This window comes from Mus caroli, unplaced genomic scaffold, assembly GCF_978045245.1.
Source record: "Mus caroli unplaced genomic scaffold, Mus_caroli_1 scaffold_3, whole genome shotgun sequence".
Taxonomy (NCBI): Eukaryota; Metazoa; Chordata; class Mammalia; order Rodentia; family Muridae; genus Mus; species Mus caroli.
This window is the reverse complement of record NW_028227258.1, coordinates 72,715,513-72,734,115: the sequence shown is the minus strand read 5'-3', so window position 1 is coordinate 72,734,115 and position 18,603 is coordinate 72,715,513. Positions and strand designations below refer to the sequence as shown.

The window sequence follows — 18,603 nt, the reverse complement described above, 5'->3', positions numbered from 1 at the left end:
TGTGTCTGTGAACTGTGACAGTTGACTTCATCTGCCAGTGCCCGAGCTGGGCAGGTGCTGCAGCATCCTCGCCCTCCACTGACAAGAGTCATTGTGGGAGAAGAATGCAAAAATGATCGGGGTCTTAACCTATGGGGAGAGAGGTTAAAGAGTAGATGACACAGGAGGACCTGCCTTTCAGAACCTAACTGGTGTGCGTGCGCGCGCGTGTGTGTGTGTGTGTGTGTGGGGGGGGTATGTGCACATATGTGGGGGGGGTGCACACTGCGTGCGTGTAAGGACCCTGGGTTGGTCACTGACCCTTGCTTCTTCACTCTGGCAATCTTGTTTCCCTCCCCCATTTATCTTGTCTTCAAGATAGTAAGAAATCCATAAGTCTTTTCAGGTTAGATCAAAGAGCAGCCAGCCCACAGCCTCAGCCAAGTCTTGATGAAAATGAGGCAAGTGGCCCCAGATCCTGCTCTGTGCTGTCATGAGAAGCAGCTCTCTGTCCACAGTGCTTGTCCTTTAGAGCACCAAAGTCCCCCCTCCCCTCTCCCAGTGGATGCTCCAAACTTTAGGAACCACCCATTTTGGTCACTTTTGTATACTCAGTAGTGCCTGAGAGTGGGAAGTAGGTTGGTTGAATGAAAAAACTTATCCTTCAACCCTTCTAGGACAAAATCCTGCACATTTAGAGGCACCTAAAGGTTAGGGAATAAGGCTCAGTAAAGATGAAGCCAAGTGTTTAAGGAGGTCTGGTGAAGGATTATTAAGAGGTCACACTGCCCAGTCAATCACTCTTTACCTGGCCCAGGAGGAGGAACTGCACACTTTGCATAAAGTGCCGACAGAGGGCGCTGTGAGCCCATCTATCCTGGATACTCAGGCCGACCTCTCCCTGCATATTGGTCCTAAAGGACTAGGCGGTGCTCTAATTCTTTGGAAGCCAATCTAGGGAACTCAAGAGGCCAGGCACCGTACTGGAAGGCTAGAAGCATCACTTCCTGTTCCTGGGCTAGGAATTGGGCAGAATTTTCAGTAGAGATCAGTCTTTCTGAGCGTGGCAGTTGAAAGCTCATCTACTTGAGGTTGAAGTGTGGCGTGTAGAGCCCTCTGAAGGAGGGTGTCCAAAACAGGTCCTGGGTCTATGGGAAGGTTCTAGGTGGTACAGTCAGACCTTGATTTTCTCCTTGCCTGGAGTAGGAGCACTGGGTAGGACACATAGCCCTGGGATATGGCCTCCTGAGGGTCAGAGGCTTTCAGAAGGCTTGGGTGGAGTCAGGCAGTTAACAAATACCACTTCTAAGGTTTAGGAATGTGAGGGGAAGATCAGAGGTGACCCAGCAGTGCTAAGGAATCGATGCATCTGCTGTCACCTACTGTGTAGGACCAGGGGCAGTATGTGCCTCGGGATAGTGACCCATCCCTCAGGAATGGGTGGATTCACAAGGCAGGTCGGCGCCAATAGCAGCTTTACACTCAGCCTATCTGTGGTGTCTAGTTGTAGGCTATACACACCTGACCTGCCAATTAACCCTGACAGAGATATCACAGTCTCTAATCACCATCATTAGGTAAAGGGACCCGAGGATATGGTGCCTTCCAAGACCTGAAGGTGAAAGAGACAAAGGAATTTGGGGTTCCTGGGACTCTGCTCCAGCCGGGTGGCAGAAGACCTATGGGAGAGCAGGGCATCTCCCCACCCCCACTCCCCGGAGGACAGAGGGAGGCAGATGTTTCCTCCTGTTCACTCACACGTGGCAGCGACACCCACAGGCACCCGCCCCCAACTCCGGAAACAGAAGTAAATAATACGTGGGCGGAGTCGCTGTAGTCTGGCCCGAGGCTTCTGGCCCCTGACCTGACATGCTCCTTGGAGTCAAAGGTGATACCACCCTTCAAGAAGGCAATGGGACACTGAGACTGAGGCAAGTGGGCTAGATTGGCCTCCCTCCCCGGGACAGGCACAAGCATGAAAAGTGCCTGGCATTTAGGGCATACCAATGGGACAGGGCGGGACCTGGGGGCGCCCAGGGCAGGCGGGAGGGCTGGTCTGCGCCAGCCCTTGGCTCCAGCCCTTTCCGGCCCTTATTGTCCTTGGTGAGAACCGGACACTGTCCTGTTCCCACTGCCCCCTGCCTCCACAGCTCTGCTCCCCAGGGCCTGGGGAAGGATGTTGGGAAACAAGAGAGAGGCAGAGACCCATAGAGACAGAGAAGCTGAGAGACAGAGGCACAAAGGAAAGGGTTCTGTGAGAAGGATACACTGAAATCCATTGTGAAGTCACTGGGTGGTGGGCTCTGTGGGAACCTTGGTAGAATGGGAAGTTGGCAGCCCTGCCTTCTTTGGGGGACTGCTGGAGTCTACAGTCCTTGACAGGTTACAAATAGTGCTACCTCCTAAGCAAACAATGGCCAGAGCCCTAAGGCAGACAGCCGGGGCACTTAATTGTCCCCTTTAGGTACATTTCTTGGCTTCCCTTCCAGGGAAATGGAAGTTCCTGGGGGCTCAAGGGCCAGAGCCAGGATCTGGTTCCTCAGTCCACCCTTTCTAGGGCTGAGAGCCAGATGTGCAGATACAAGCTGTACCATAGATGCTGCTTGGTTGAGTTCCTACAGAGGCACAGGGAGAAGCCCCTAACTGGCTATAGAGTTAGGCGTTCTCAAATACCTATAGCAAACAGCTTTAGGTCAGCTACTGGGAGTGAAGACTTCAAAGCTTTCCCTTAGGCTCCAAGGGGCAGCCACACCCAGCTAGGCTCTTCCGCACTCTTCAGGCCTGTGCCAGGTGGGAATCCTGGGCCCCACAGGTCTCAGCAGCTCCTTCCTGGGATTCAGATCCTTTGCCAACTGGAGAGAGATCCAGGTCCCTAAATCTATAGAGGTTCCAGCGACAGTCAGAAAAAAACAGGCATGCGTCTACTTAACAAATTATTTTTCTTGTACATGTAGAGTGTATGTGGTGTCCTCACATGTATGCATATTCACAAGCACACGGATGGGTGGATAGGCACACGTAGGCATGCAAAGTTGGAGTTCAAAGTTAAAGTCTAGTGTCTTCCCCAGCCTCTCCTTATTTATTGAGGTAGCGTCACTGAATCTGGAGTTCACAGACTCCAGTTAGTCAAGGTAGCCAGCGTGTCCTGGGACGCCCTTGTCTCTGCCTCCTGGGTGCTGGGACTACAGGAGGTTGCCATGGCCACCTGGATTTTTGGGATATGAACTCCTCTCCTCACCCGGCCCTTTCTCCACTGACCCATCTCCCCCAGCCCAACATGAACAGTTAGTTAGCATGGTGTGGCAAGTGTGCTAGCCACACAGTCTCTATAGGACTCAGAAATCCCCATGATAAACTAAGGTTCTATTATGTCCCTTCAAGGTCTGTGGCAACGGGCACACCGGATTTGCTGGGCTATTCTGTGTTATGTATATTTGAAAACTCAAAAGTAAAAGCTCATTCTTTTTTTATGGACAATTCCTTCTGTTTTCCTAGAGGATCTGACTCCAGCTACACTGGGGGACAACACCAGAAACTTTAATTAGAGCCATCACCACCACCACCACCACCCCACCCCACCCCCGAAGCAATAAAGCCTAAGCCAAATGGGTTTCCTCACTGTGAGGAGGGAACCTCAAGGTTCCCAGAGAATGTCTCACACCTTGAGAAAGCCTGGAAAGAAAAGCAGAGGGGGCCTCCAGGGCAAGAGGCAGAGGCTTCACTGTGAGCTTAGGGGAACTGGAGAGCAAAGACACTGACCCAGGCTCAGCAGAGAAGGGCTGTATTCTCTGTGTCTAGGTAAACTGCCCTGAGCTCTGCCCTCAAGCACTTTGAAAGGATTTCTGGGGCTTGGGTGTGTGCATCCACCTGTGTGGGGAGACTAGGGGTGAGGCTAGTAAGCGCAAGGTGCAGGGACCCACCCTTTCCAGCCCTGTCTCTAGACTGTGCTCCAGGCCAACTTTAGGTTTGTAGGCACTGTGAGACAGTGGGAAAGAGACACTTCTTTTTTTTTTTTTTGTGGGGGCGGGGAGGGGGGATGTTTCGAGACAGGGTTTCTCCGTAGCCCTGGCTGTCCTGGAACTCACTTTGTAGACCAGGTTGGCCTCCAACTTAGAAATCCGCCTGCCTCTGCCTCCCAAGTGCTGGGATTAAAGGCGTGCGCCACCATGCCCGGTTGAAAGAGACGCTTCTTAAGTTTGTTATTGCTGCTTAATTTAATGTGCTCAAGTGTTTGCCTCTGTATATTTATGTACACCGTCTGTGTGCCTGGTGCCTGCAGAGGTTGTAAGAAGACACTGAATCCTCTAGAACTGGAATTACAGATGGTTGTGAACTCTCCTACGGGCACTGGGAACATAGCCCAGGTCCTCTGTAAGAGCAACAAGTGCTCTCAACCGGAGTTGTGCCGTTTTTTCCAGCCCTGGTTGCTTTTTGAATCAAAGTCTCATGTATTCCAGGCTAGCCTCGAATTCCTTGTGTTGCTAAAGATGACCAGTTTCTGGTCCTCTTACCTTCACCTTTCCAGTATTGGGATTGCAGGTCTGAGCCACCAGGCCTAACATTATTTGGAACCAGGTGTAGATCCAGGGCTTCCTGCACAGTAGCACAAGAGCTACATCCTAGCTCCAAGAGAAGCACCTTGAATTAGACAGTTCAGAGGTGTAGTTTGAACTCTGACACTGAGCAGGTGAGTGACAGAGGCAGATTGAGTGACAGGAGCAAATTTGAGTGACGGGGCAGATTGAGTGACAGGGACAGAGTGAGTGGTTTCTCCACACTTTAGACACCTTGTCTGTAAAATGAATTGAATAATAGCTACCCTAGATTATAGGGATAAAGGTTTGAATTAAATCTAAATCCTGTGGGAAGTCTTTTTTTTTTTAAGATTTATTTATTTTATGTATATGAGTACACTGTAACTGTCTTCAGAAACACCAGAAGAGGGCATCAGATCCCATTACAGATGGTTGTGAGCCACCATGTGGTTGCTGGGAATTGAACTCAGAACCTTTGGAAGAGCAGCCAGTGCTTTTAACCGCTGAGCCATCTCTCCAGACCCGGAAGTCTTATATTTAAGAAACGTTTGTTTTTATTCTTTTCTTTCCTTTTTATTTTGTCTTTTTTTTTGTTTTTGTTTTTGTTTTTTCAAGACAGGGTTTCTCTGTGCGTGCCTGGCTGTCCTGGAACTTGCTCTGTAGACCAGGCTGGCCTTGAACTCAGAAATTCACCTGCCTCTGCCTCTTGAGTGCTGGGATTATGGTGTGCACTACCAGGCTGGGCTGAGGAGTATCTTATATGATGATGACACCTTTTGGGGCGGGGCAGGTACTAAGGTCTCACCATGGTAGATGAGTACTTTAACACTGAGTTTTAGATGAGATTAATTTATCTTAAAGGGGGCGGGGCAGGGTGCTGGAGAGATGGCTTAGTGGCTGAAGCGCTTGTACTCAGTTAAAAACTGGGTTCAGATCCTCAGGTTCCATATAGACTGCCAGATGGGTGTGGTAGCCTATCTGTGATTTCAGGCTTAGTGGGTGGAGACAGGAGGTTCCTAGAACAAGCTGGGTGGCAGGCAAGACTAGCCCCGTAGAGTGAGTGAGTGAGCTCCAGGTTTGCATGAGTGATGCTGCCTCAAGGAATATGGTGGAAGAGCGATTAAGTATGATTCTCTCTCTCTCTCCCTCTCTCTCTCTTTTTTAAAGATTTTATTTATTTATTTTTTTAAAAAGATTTATTTATTTATTATATGTAAGTACACTGTAGCTGTCTTCAGACACTCCAGAAGAAGGAGTCAGATCTTGTTACGGATGGTTGTGAGCCACCATGTGGTTGCTGGGATTTGAACTCCTGACCTTCAGAAGAGCAGTCGGGTGCTCTTACCCACTGAGCCGTCTCACCAGCCCCTTTATTTATTTTATATATTTGAGTACACTGTAGCTCTCTTCACACACCAGAAGAGGGCATCAGACCCCATTACAGATTGTTGTGAACCACCATGTGGTTGCTGGGAATTGAACTCAGGACCTCTGGAAGAGCAGTTGGTGCTCTTAACTGCTGAGCCATCTCTACAGCCCCAAGTACAATTGTTTTTATTTTGTATTTTTTTAATTTAGTTTTTCTTTTTTTTTCTTTTTTTAACTATTACTTTTTAATTTTGCGTGCTCACTCGGAGTGGGGTGTGTGTGTGTGTGTGTGTGTGTGTGTGTGGTGTGGTATAAGCCAAAAAAGGTGGCTGGAGAGACAGCTGTGGGTGCTGGGAACCGAACTCTTACATTTTTGGTTGTGAGCCTATCAAGTACAATTCTTGACATCACTATCTACACACACAGACACACACACACACAGACACACAGACACACACACACACACACACACACACACACACACAAATAGAAAAAGGAAAAAGTGAAGGAGGCCAGTGGAGGTCACTTACCTAGCACACAAGAAATCCAGGATTCAACCCCAGCTTGAAAAAAAAAATAGATTGGTAGATTTTGTTTGTTTGTTTGTTTGTTTGTTTTTTGTATTTTTTGTTTTTTGAGACAGGGTTTCTCTGTGTAGCCCTGGCTGTCCTAGAACTTACTCTGTAGACCAGGCTGGCCTCGAACTCAGAAATCCGCCTGCCTCTGCCTCCCAAGTGTTGGGATCAAAGGTGTGCGCCACCACTGCCCAGCAGATTGGTAGATTTTGAGTAAAGCAGATGCTGTTTCTGTCGTGGATCAGCATCATCTGAACAGCTGAAGGTCAGATAGTTAGAACAAGACATGGCTGTCCCTTAGTGGGAGGGAGCTGAACGGGAACACAGCCTCTGGACTTGAGCTGAAATACTGGAACTTTCCTGGGCCTTGGCCTGCTGAACCACCCGTCAGACTCTGGACTTGGCTGATTCCATGACTGCTGAGCCAATTCTTTAAAAGTCAGTCTACCAGGCCCCTTCTCTCTGCCACTGGCTCTGATTCGTGGGAGAACCCTGACTCATGCGCTGTTTTCACAAAAGGAAGGAAAGGCTAGCCTGACTGCGCGACACTACACAATCTTGGGACTGGCAGGCAGCACATTGTCAACACTCACAGTTGCTGTTCCCATGGGCTCCGGCCTCCAGCTTCAACATTTTTTTTTTTTTTTTTTTTTTTTTGGTTTTTCGAGACAGGGTTTCTCTGTATAGCCCTGGCTGTCCTGGAACTCACTCTGTAGACCAGGCTGGCCTCGAACTCAGAAATCCGCCTGCCTCTGCCTCCCGAGTGCTGGGATTAAAGGCGTGCGCCACCACGCCCGGCCATTTTTTTTTTTTTTAATGTATATGAGTACACAGCCATTGTCTTCAGGCACACCAGAAGTGGGCATCTGATCCCGTTACAGATGGTTGTGAGCCACCATGTGGTTCTGGGAATTGAACTCAGGACCTCTGGAAGAGCAGTCAGTGCTCTTAACTGCTGAGCACTCTCTCCAGCCCCTTGAATATTGTCTTGTATTACACGTATTTATTTGTGTGTGCTCTGTCCGGTATGCCTGTGGAGAGTAGAGGATTAACTGTAGGAGTCAGCGCTCTCCTTCTGCACTGTAGAGTAGAGGACTAACTGTGGGTCCGAGGGATAAAACTCAGGGCAAGCCCCTTGACATGATGAGCTACCTCCCCAGCCCTTTTTCAGCTTTCCTGGGGTACAATCCTGCTATATTGTACCAGCTGGCATGATGCTTGCGACCTAGCCCAGGATGGTTGCAAGCATGTGACCATCCCTTAGCCTCAGCCTTCTCTATGATGGATGTTTCTCTCTACCTGATATAATAAATATTTGTTTGCTTCTTGTCTCTGTCTTACAGTATCACCTTATTGAAAGGAAGGGATTTGTCTGCTTAATAGATCGGCTTAGTAGGTAAGTCCTAATTGACTAATTTTTTCTTTTTTTGCAGAAGTGAAGCTTCAAACCCAGAACCTGTGGATACTAGGCAAATACTCCACCACTGATCTACACTCTGCTCAGAGCTGCTCATTTCTTACAGGAGAGTCTCACTGTGCTGTGTTGTCTAGGCTGGTCAGACTCAAGCTCAGGCTAGCCTATGGCTGCAGCTCCCTGAGTCTCTGAGACTAGGACAACATTGTACTTCCTTAACTAACAGGTGTTTTAGGTGGCAGGAGGTTCTTGTGCCTACAGATAAACAATAGGGAACCCAGGAATGTCAAACACGAAGCACTGTCTCAGTGTAGGAGAGCTCTACCTGTTTTCCACACAGAAGGCTGGGAGTGGATGTAGTTTGTAGCCTGGTGATCTATGCAGTCTGCAGGGCCATGGTACAACCAAACCCCCAGACTCTCCCTCCCTAGACCTTTATATTCAGTTTTGTTTCTTAGTCAACAGAACCCATCCTTAGGGGAGATGTTACACGTGCTTAATAGCTTGGTGACTTCTGTGCTCTATGTATGACAGAGACCACAGGAGATTCTCCCCTAGGCCCTTAAGCTGTCAAACCCATCTTTATGGAAGACGTCATATGTACTTTGCAAAAGTATTTCAGTGTAGTCACGCCTGAAGCCTCATTGTGCACACGGGATTGAGATAATTGTTACCAGGAAACTTTTTCCCAAAACTGTACATTTAGACATGTTTAGTCTAAAATAAACTGCCTGGGTGTCAGACCTTCGAAGTTTGAACCAGCACCGTGCTACGTTGTGTCGAACCTCATTCCCTTATTGCCTCCTGCCGATTGTCTCTGTGATGGCAGTGGGCATTTGCAAAGACCCCACTGGTGTTTATGACAGGACAGTCAGGACAGCCACCAGTCGCATACCACGGCACGCTGGGCTCTTCGGGGGAAACCCAGCTTCTGCCTTGAGGCAGTTTGAAAACACTAAACTCAGATGAGCCCCATGGTTCTGCCAACTGCTCAGGTCTATTTCTGGGTCCGTCCTCCCTAAGGCTGCCATGGTTTCCTGTCTGGATGCTTTAGGGCGACTTCTCTGAGAACCCTGATTCGCCTGAACCCTTTCCCTAATCAGGACGACATCTTTGATTTGTCATTACCCAGTAAAGCCTGTCTGTAATTTTCCCAGTATGTGTTTTGTTGATTATATGTATGACTGTTGTAACCCCCAGGAAACTGTGGGGACCTCACCTCGAGGGCAGGGATGGACAGAGTCTGACTACCTGGAGCCCTCCTGAAGGACTCAGTAATCATCCGTGGGTACCTGTATGTAGATGAACCCCTGACCAAACCCTTACCTTCACCATAAACACATCTCCTCAAGCTGCTGGTGGCTGACCCTAGGATTTGTGCATGCTAAGCAAGCTCTTTACTACTGAGCTGTACACCCCTGTACCGATACCTTTTTGACTTATTTGCTTTTATGTCTGTGCTTTGCTTGCTGGAATGTATGTGCACGAGGTGTGTGCCTAGTGCCTGCAGAGAACAAAAGAGGCCACCAGATCCCCTGCAGTTATAGATGGTTGTGAACTCTGTGGAGGTGCCGGGGACTAAACTCAGGTCCTAAGTGCTCTTGCCTGCTGCCAGGAGTGCTTTACAATAATTGTTTCTTTATTAAACCGGGTGTGGAGGCACATGCCTTTAATCTAAGCACTCCAAGGCAAAGGCAGGCAGATCTCCATGAGTTTGAGGCCAACCTGGTCTACACAGAGAGCTCCAAGACAGCCAGGAGTACATGGAGAGATCTCATCTCCAAAAACCAGGAAAAAATAGATTTTTAAAAATTAATTCATGATATGTACACTGCTGTCTGTGAAGATCAGAAGAGGGTTATAGATCCTGTGGGTTAGAGTTATAAGCAATGGTGAGCTAGCTGATGTAAGTGCTGGGAGCTGGACTCAGGTCCTTCAAAAGAGCAGTATGTATCTCTTAGCCACTGAGCCATCTCTCCAGCTCCCTAATACAACACAATAGTTTTACAGGGGTCCCCAATCACCTGGTCCTGACCAGTTTTCCCAGCCTCTCCTGCCATTTCCACCCTGTGAAGCATTCGTAGTTCTGGAGACAGCCACAAGAATTACTCAGCATGAACTGTCACACCTTCAAGCCTTTGTTCAAGCTGTTCCTCAGCTTTGCAAGCTGCCTCTGCACGCTGCCTCTCGACCTAGACAGCTCTTACTCATCTTGCCAGAGTGGAGTCAGGTTCCTGGGCATCCCTGAAGTCTTCTCCGCCTCAGCAGTCCAGCCTTGCTTCTCTGCGTTCTGGTTAACAGTAAACCTTCCTCACTCTTCAGTGACTAGGACAAGGAGCCCTCAGGATTAGAATGTGTTTCCTTCTGAAACCTAAGCTAGAAAGGTAGAAAATTGCCAGCAACCACAAGCAGAAGGAATTTCTCTGAGACAGTTCTGATCAGTGAAAGGTCGGTGAAGGCAGTGTGGGTTCTTGGGAAGTGTTTAGCAGATACTATCTTTACTATGTGGATAGGTGTTTTGACTGCACATAAGACTGTGTACCGTGGGCAAATCCCCTGGAACTGGAGTTAATGATGGTTCTGAGCCACCATGTAAGTGTTGGGAATTGAATCCAGGTCCGCTGGCAATATGTGCTCTTAACTGCTGAGCCAATTCTCCAGCCTCCATATAGCTGTTGTTATTGCAGTTGCGGTCCCCCCCCTCCTTCTCCTCCTCCTCCTCTGTCTTTCCAGTCAGGGTTTTTCTGTGTAGCCCAGGCGTTCTAGAACTTGATATGTAGACCAGGCTAGCCTTGAATTTACAGAGACCTGCCTTCCTCTGCCTCCTGGTTGCTTGGGACTATACACGACAGGCCTCTTGCTTCACCTTTCCAAAAGCCGAGATTACAAGCCCAGGTCATCACATCTGGGTCCCATATTTACTTAAAAGTGCGCTAGGTGAAAGGGGCCTCCTACTGGGTCAGGGCACCCCAAAACAAAGTTCTCAGCACCAAGGTGACTTATCTGCCCCAGAGGGACAAAGGGTGCGGGAAATAAGAGGCAAAGATTAGAGATAGAGGAGGAAGGAGAAGGGGAAGGCAGCAAGTGGAGGGGGTAATATTTGTCCCAGAGGACAAAGGACTGCCTCTGAATAGAGAGGAGACAGACAGGGCCCATGGGCAAATGGCGGTTTATAAAGGCAAAAGGGGGAACCCCCACTGTGTTAGGATGAAGTGTTTTAATTTTTTTTGTTTGGTTTTTCCAGAGACTGGGTTTCTCTGCGTAACACCCCTGGCTGTCCTGGAACTCACTCTACTGTAGACCAGGCTGGCCTCGAGCCCACAGAGATCCATCTGCCTCTGGGATTAAAGATGCGCACACACACACACCCGCATTAAGATGTTTAATTTTGATTGGACAGGTGGAATGGATGAGCCAAAGGGGGCTTTTGCTTGCTGGATTTCAGTACTTTGATAGCTGGACCTTGGTGGTCAGCCTCAGGGGGAGGAAGTGGCCGAATAAGGGAATGGGTCTTGGTGGCTGGCTTTAGGAACGTAATCTAATAGTTTTCAGTAAGGCAGAGGGGATGGGGGAGAAGAGCAGGTCTGACAGAGCCCTGCCCGCCATGCTCGGTTGTCTGCAGTCTCTTCACTAGGTAATTTTTTTAAGGTTTTATTTTTACTTGCATGTCTGTCTGTGTCACATATGTACAGTGCTCTGAGGCCAGAGGGAGGTATGGAATCTCCTGGAACTGGAGTTACAGGAGGTTGTGAGCCTCCAGGCCTGGGAATAGAAGGGAACTGAGGTCCTCTGCCAGAGCAGCTCGTGCTCTAACTGCTGAGCTGTCTCGCCAGCCTGCAGACGAGCTATTTTGGTATAAGGTATGAGGTTGAAATCTAACTTTTCTTTTTTAAACAGCAAACTAGTTGCAGATTTTTCTGTTTTCTGTGTTTGGTGCTGAGGACTGAACCCTCGGCCCTTCCTCTGCACTCAGCCACATCTGGCCCTCCAGAGGTTCTCCCAACAATCCATATTCCTTGAGATCCCACCTCTAATATGTGATGAATTAGGATACTGCTCATTTAATTTCTTCTCCCCCCCCCTTTTTTAAAAAAAGATGTATATATTTCATGTATGTTGAGGACACTGTCACTGTCTTCAGACACACCAGAAAAGGGCATCAGGTCCCATTACAGATGGTTGTGAGCCACCATGTGGTTGCTGGGAATTGAACTCAGGACCTCTGGAAGAGCAGTCAGTGCTCTTAACTGCTGAGCCATCTCTCCAGCCCTCTTCTCCCTTCTTAAAGATTTATTTTTTTTTAAAGATTTATTTATTATTATATGTAAGTACACTATAGCTGTCTTCAGACACACCAGAAGAGGGCGTCAGATCTCATTACAGATGGTTATAAGCCACCATATGGTTGCTGGGACTTGAACTCAGAACCTTCGGAAGAGCATTCATTGCTCTTAACCACTGAGCCATCTCTCCAGCCCAAAGATTTATTTTTATTTTATTGTTATTGATAGGTTATTTCTCAGCCAGTGAAGTGAGTCAATTCAAGCCAGATTAGATTATATTAAATGCAGGTTTATTGGAAAACTGCTCTCAGGTGAGTTCACTGGCCCCAAAGACTGAGGCCAGGCAAGTTACCGTGGGGAGGTTGGAGTGGAGGGAGAGAAAGGGTGCAATCAGAGAGAGAAGAAAAGAAGGGGAGGGTTAGGGAGGGGGGAGAGAGGAGACCAAGATGTCTGCATTATATAGGGAAGAGCCTCTTGGGGAAGGGCAGCCCAGCTCCTGGGTTGGAAGACAGGGTATGCTAGGTAGGGACTGAAGGATGTTGGGAGAACCTGGAGGTCAATTCTGCTTTGATGTGCAAAATATGTATCCCAGTCCCTTGTCCCAGGGTATAAAACAGTTTTGAGCATTTTGTAGGCACGCCTGGCCACCACCAGCCTGCAGAGACCAGAAAAGAACATTGGGTCCTCTGCAGCTGGGGTTACAGATGACTGTGAGCTGCTGTAGGTGTCGGGAACCCTGGGCTTAACCAATGCTGTTAACCACTGAGCATCTCTCCCGTCCCTTCGGCCCTTCCTTTTCTTGAAGAAAATAAGCAGAACCTTGGTGCTCTGCATCTTTTTCTACCTCCCAGCTTCAGCCCTTCAAAAATAAAAAAGAATTTAATAATGATCATTGGCAGAAAGATAACTATTCACTGGGCAGCCTGCGTGTATCTTGGCCTGTGGGACACCGTTTAATGGTCACAACATGCTGCAGTAGCCTCCAATTCTGCTCTGTTTTGTAGCAGGAGTCTAGCCAGGCCTGTGTTTGCCTCCTTCCTGAGTAGGCCTGAGGCCCCACCCTTCTGTCAGCCTTGCTTTTCCTGCTGTAGGCTGAGACTCTGGAGCAGCCAACATGCAAGATAGCATTTGGGTGTGGACAAGACCGTGGGGATTAGAAGCATCCTGGGCATTTCATATCCAGGGCATACTACAGGGCCTTTCCTTTCGGCTTGTATTTCTGGAGAGGGATGGGGGAGAACCTTTGTGAGGGGCATGTTCTCATAGGGAGGTCGTCACCGCGGGCAGGCATTCTTCTTTAAGGAACTGTCTTTAACAAAGGAACTTACTTACATAGTTATGGAAGTGGGTCAGTTTTACAAGTATCTAATGAAAACTAGCTCTCCCTCCCCCTCCTGTCCTCCCCTGCTGAACTCCTGTCTCTCATCCCAAAGCTGCTGCTTGCTCCTAAGATTTTCATCTCTATTTCTAAATAATATAAGATTGTTTTTCTTTCCTTCCTTCCTTCTGATTTCATTCATTTATTTATTTATTTATTTATTTATTTAGGTGATGACCTTTGTGCCCACTGGCACGGCCTCCTAGTAGACTCGCCATAGAAGGAAGATTTAATTGTCACTGATTCTCATTTTCCTAACACACAGTCTTACTTTACCTCCTTGACTTAAATGTATTCTAAGTTTTAGCTAAATTTTTTTTTTTTTTTTTTTTTTTGGTTTTTCAAGATAGGTTTTCTCTGTATAGCCCTGGCTGTCCTGGAACTCACTTTGTAGACCAGGCTCGCCTTGAACTCAGAAATCCACCTGCCTCTGCCTCCCGAGTGCCTGGATTAAAGGCATGCAACACCACTGCCCGGCAGTTTTAGCTAATTTAATATTTAATTTTTACATTGCTATTGGTGTGAAAATGAGCTCAGGAAGAATGTGAAGAGTTCAGTTGAATGCGATCCCAGGAGCCTGAGCATCAGGCCAGCCTGGTACAGGCCACAAAGCAAGGCTAGAGAGAAAACTTAAAAAAAAAAAAAAAAAAAAGGAAGAGAGATGTTTGAGGGGTTGGAGAGATGGCTCAGTGGTTTAGAGCACTGGCTGTTCTTCTAATGAAAGGTTAGGGGTTCAATTCCAGCACCCACATAGCAGCTAACAACTGTCTGAAACTCCAGTCCCAAGTGATTTGACTCCCTCACACAGACATACATGCAGGCAAAACACCAATGCAAGTAAATGAAAAATAAATAAATCATGAGTGAGAGAGAGAGAGAGAGAACGCCAGAGGACCAGTGAATCAGCTGTGAGATTTCATCTTCTAGAAATGTAGAAGCTACTTGCATGAAGCCTCATCAACACGACTGGCTAAACCACCACACTTAGAGACCTAATAGACATGCTAACCTGGAAGGAGGAAAACTCATGAGGCCTCAGCTCTCTCTCTATATAGATGTTAAGATCATGTGATGTCATATGCCTTTCATCCCAGCACTCAGAGGCAGAGGAACACTGATCTCTGAGTTCAAGACTAGCTTGGTATATGGACTAAGTCCCAGGACAGCTAGGGATATATAGAGAAACTCTGTTTTGAAAAAAAATCACAACAACAACAAAAGATGATCAAGTACAGTTCTTGTAGCAGAGCCAGGTTCAGTCACTGCCACTTTGCTTATAACCATCAGTAACTCCAGTCCAAGGGGATCTGACAGCCTCTTTTAACCTCCTTGGGTAGCAGGCACATGTGTGATAAATTCATACATAGAGGCATACCGTTGATACACGGAGAATATAAATCTAAAAAAATAAAATGAGGCCATACATTGAGAGAGAGCAAGGGAGGGGTTGGAGGAAGGAAATGGAGGAGGGAAAGTAGCATAATTATACTCTCAAAACAAATTTAAATTATGATTAAAAATTCTGAAGGGCTGGAGAGCTGACTGAGTTCACCCTTGTCTGTAACTCCAAGCTCTGACACCCTCACACAAACTTTCATGCGGGCAGAACACCGATGCATGTAAAATAAAAATTAATAAATGACTTTTTAATTGAGGCCAGCATGTGGTGGAGCACACCTTTGAACCTAGCAGGAGGCAGAGGCAGGAGGATCTCTGTGAGTTTCAGGCCAGCCTAGGCTATAGAACAAGAGGTCCAGGATAGCCAGGGCTACACAGAGAAACCCTGTCTCAGGGAAAGGAAAGAAAGGGAACAAAAAAAGAAAACGGCACATTTCACTCTTGTCTGTCATCTCAGTAACATGTTTTTTGTTTTTGTTTTATAAATAATAATTGTTGGTTAACATTGAAGGCTTTGAGAAAATAAGGGTTTTGGTTTGTTTCTCTTTTATTTTACATGGATGGGTGTTTTGCCTGCATGTATGTCTGAGCATGTGTCTGGTGCCTCGGGAAGTCATAAGGTGTCGTCAGACGCCCTGAAACTGGAGTTACAGAAGGTTAAGGGCATCATGTGGGTGCTGGGAATGGAGCTCAGAGGATCCTCTGGAAGAGCTGCCAGCGCTCTTAACTGCTGAGCCATTTCTCCAGCCCCTCTGGATTCCTTTCTGACATACCAAAGTAAACTAAATTTCCAATCCAGCTACAAAGCTTTGAACAATGGGTCTTTGAACATTTGTTAATTTTTATTTTATGTGCACTGGTGTTTTGCCTACACATGGGTCTGTGTGAGGTCTTGGAGTTACAGTCTACTTCTATCTCCACTTTGTGATTTCCAAGTGGACCCTCAATCCACTCAGACCAGATTTTTTTTCCCTTTAAATCAGGGCCTTCTTTATGTAGCTCATGTTGGCCTTGAACTTGGAGCAGCCCTGCCTCCTGAGCCTTGGGGTCACGTGGATGTCGCCAGGACTTTCTCACTCCTCATTGACTCGTTTTCCCGACGACAGAGTTGCTTGAGGGAAGGTTTGCTAACACACACATTTAATTCTAGCCCGGGGAAAGCAGAGGCAGGAGTAACAAGGGTTCAGGGCCATCCTCAGCTACATCCCATGCTCTAGGCCAGCCTGGAATATATTACATTAGACCCTGTCTCAAAACAAAGCTAACACCAGGCTGGAAACAGCTCAGCTGTTAAGTGTGCTTGCTGCTCTTCCAGTGGACCTGAGTTTGGTTCCTAGCTCCAGTGTCAGACAGCTCACAACTGCCTGTAACTCCAGCTTCAGGGGATATGATATCCTCTTCTGGCTTCTGCAGGCACCTAAATGTACCCAGTATACGCTCAGATAGCCACATCTACGCACACATAAATATTAAAACCCAAATAACCCAAAAATCAAGCTAAAGAAAACCCCCTTGTTTTATTTAAACTGTTATCTCTAAAGGTAACCAACCTCTTTTTAAAAAAAATTAAAAATAATAATTTATTTGTATTTTCTGCATATTGATGTTTCACCTGCATGTATGTCTGTGTGAGGGTGTCAGATTCCCTGGAACTGGAGTTACAGACAGCTGTGAGCTGCCATGTGGGTGCTGAGAATTGAACTAGGGTCCTCTGGTAGAGCAGCCAGTGCTCTTAACTGCTGAGCCACCTCTCCATCCCCTTGCAAGCAACCCTTTATCATATCCTGTAATGGTCACGGTCTTCTTTCTTCTTCTGTTGAATTGCCTTGGAATCACGGGTATATGGGCCTGTGATTTGCGGTTCAATTTGACATGACCAGCCTATTTCTTCAAGACAGGATCTCAGATTGGAGTTCAAGTTTATTCTGGGTACTCTGTAAAATCCTGTTTCAAAATAAAAAGGGCTCAGTGGTTGAGAACTTGCCTAGCAGGTGTGAGGCAGTCTGTTCATCTTTGCTGATTGATGGGTGTGTTGGAAGAATGCTTGAATAATTGAATGAGTGGGCTTTCTGCCCTGGAGAACCTAGTTTATTTAAGGGGGGCGACTTAACACTCCCATCTTAACGCAGCGATTCGGCGTATCCTCAGATTGTCCACAAGTTCCAGCCGGTATCGATGTGGGTCTCCAGAACAAAACAGGGCAAAAACTCTTCTGAACTCAGATTTTCGAAGAGCGGTGTATAACCAACCTGGATCTGAGCGCGGCCGAAATTGTCCTAAGAACTACAGTTCCCAGAAGGCAGCCCGGAAAAAGGGCGGTAGTAGAAAGGGACTTCCGGATGCTGATGCGGGCCTTGTCAGCGCGACACACGGAGGTACGCTTAGGTGGCGGGCAGAGTGGAAAGATGGAAATGGGTGGCGGCGACTGGGAATAAATGTCAGATGCAGAGCGGGGATCGGTAGAAAGAACCCTTATAGCTTTGATTTTTCTCTCTGCAGCCAACATGACGAAGTTAACACAGTGGCTTTGGGGACTGGCTCTCCTGGGCTCTGCCTGGGCTGCCCTGACCATGGGAGCACTGGGCTTGGAGTTGCCTTTCTCCTGCCGAGAGGTCCTGTGGCCACTGCCTGCCTACCTGTTGGTGTCCGCTGGCTGCTATGCCCTGGGCACGGTGGGCTATCGCGTAGCTACATTTCATGACTGCGAGGACGCTGCCCGAGAGCTGCAGAGCCAGATCGTGGAGGCCCGAGCTGATTTAGCACGCAGGGGACTGCGCTTCTGACACCTAAACCCATTCCAGTCTGGACATCTTTCCTCATTCCGAATTAAAATGCAGTTTTATTTTCTAATCTTATGTAGTTTTGAGTATGGAGGATAGGGATGGGGTGGGGTGGGGTGGGGTGTGGGATGGGGATTCTATATACTAGAGGTCAAGAAGTGAGTGGGCAGGAGAATCACCTTATCAGGCCTTACTTAGCTTTGCATTTTGATGGTATTCTGTTCCCTTCTCAAGATTTTCTTTTTCTGTTTGAAATAGGATGCCATGTACCCTAGAATGGCCTTGACCCCAGCCATTTGGCTGGGGATTATTTCGATTCTAACGTCTAATTACAGGCTAAACCCACCATGACTAGTTTATGTCATGCTGGGCTTCAAACTTGGAAGTCCACAACTGAACTATATCCCCAAAACAGGTTTGTTTACTTATGTATATGGTTTTAATAAGTAGTTCAACCTGGCCTACAACCAACCTGCTGTGCTACCCAGGCTGCCCTCAACCTGTGGTCCTCCTGCTTCAGCTTCAACCTCGGAAGTGCTGCAATTACAGGCTTCCCATACAAGGCTGTGCAGGAAACATGGGTCCCTAACTTCCTTCCATTCTTCACAGCTTTCAAGTTGGTTTTGTTTTGTTAGTTTGTTTTTGAGACAGGGTTTCTCCATGCAGTCCTGACTGTCCTGGAACTCAGTAGATCAGGCTGGCCTCGAACTCAGAAATCTGCCTGCCTCTGCCTCCCAAGTGTTGGGATTAAAGGCGTGCACCACCACTGCCAGGTTCCTTTTCTTTTTAAAAGGTCTTCCTGGATCTTTCTAACTTCTAGTTGTTTTTTGTTTTTTAAAGATTTATTGCCAGGTCTACAGAGTGAGTTCCAGGATAGCTAGGGCCACACGGAG

At 47.5% G+C, this 18,603-nt stretch overlaps 1 protein-coding gene across 1 annotated transcript; it reads left to right on the top strand.

The window, feature by feature from the left end:
* The first annotated feature begins 1,803 nt into the window (after positions 1 to 1,803).
* Dpm3 (dolichyl-phosphate mannosyltransferase subunit 3, regulatory) lies at positions 1,804 to 17,780 on the top strand. The gene is made up of 4 exons (XM_021158868.2): positions 1,804 to 1,910; positions 7,801 to 7,853; positions 17,079 to 17,305; positions 17,430 to 17,780. Exon 4 carries the CDS (start codon positions 17,435 to 17,437, stop codon positions 17,711 to 17,713), a length of 279 nt encoding a protein of 92 aa, XP_021014527.1. The 5' UTR covers positions 1,804 to 1,910; positions 7,801 to 7,853; positions 17,079 to 17,305; positions 17,430 to 17,434; the 3' UTR covers positions 17,714 to 17,780.
* Positions 17,781 to 18,603: the final 823 nt, after the last annotated feature.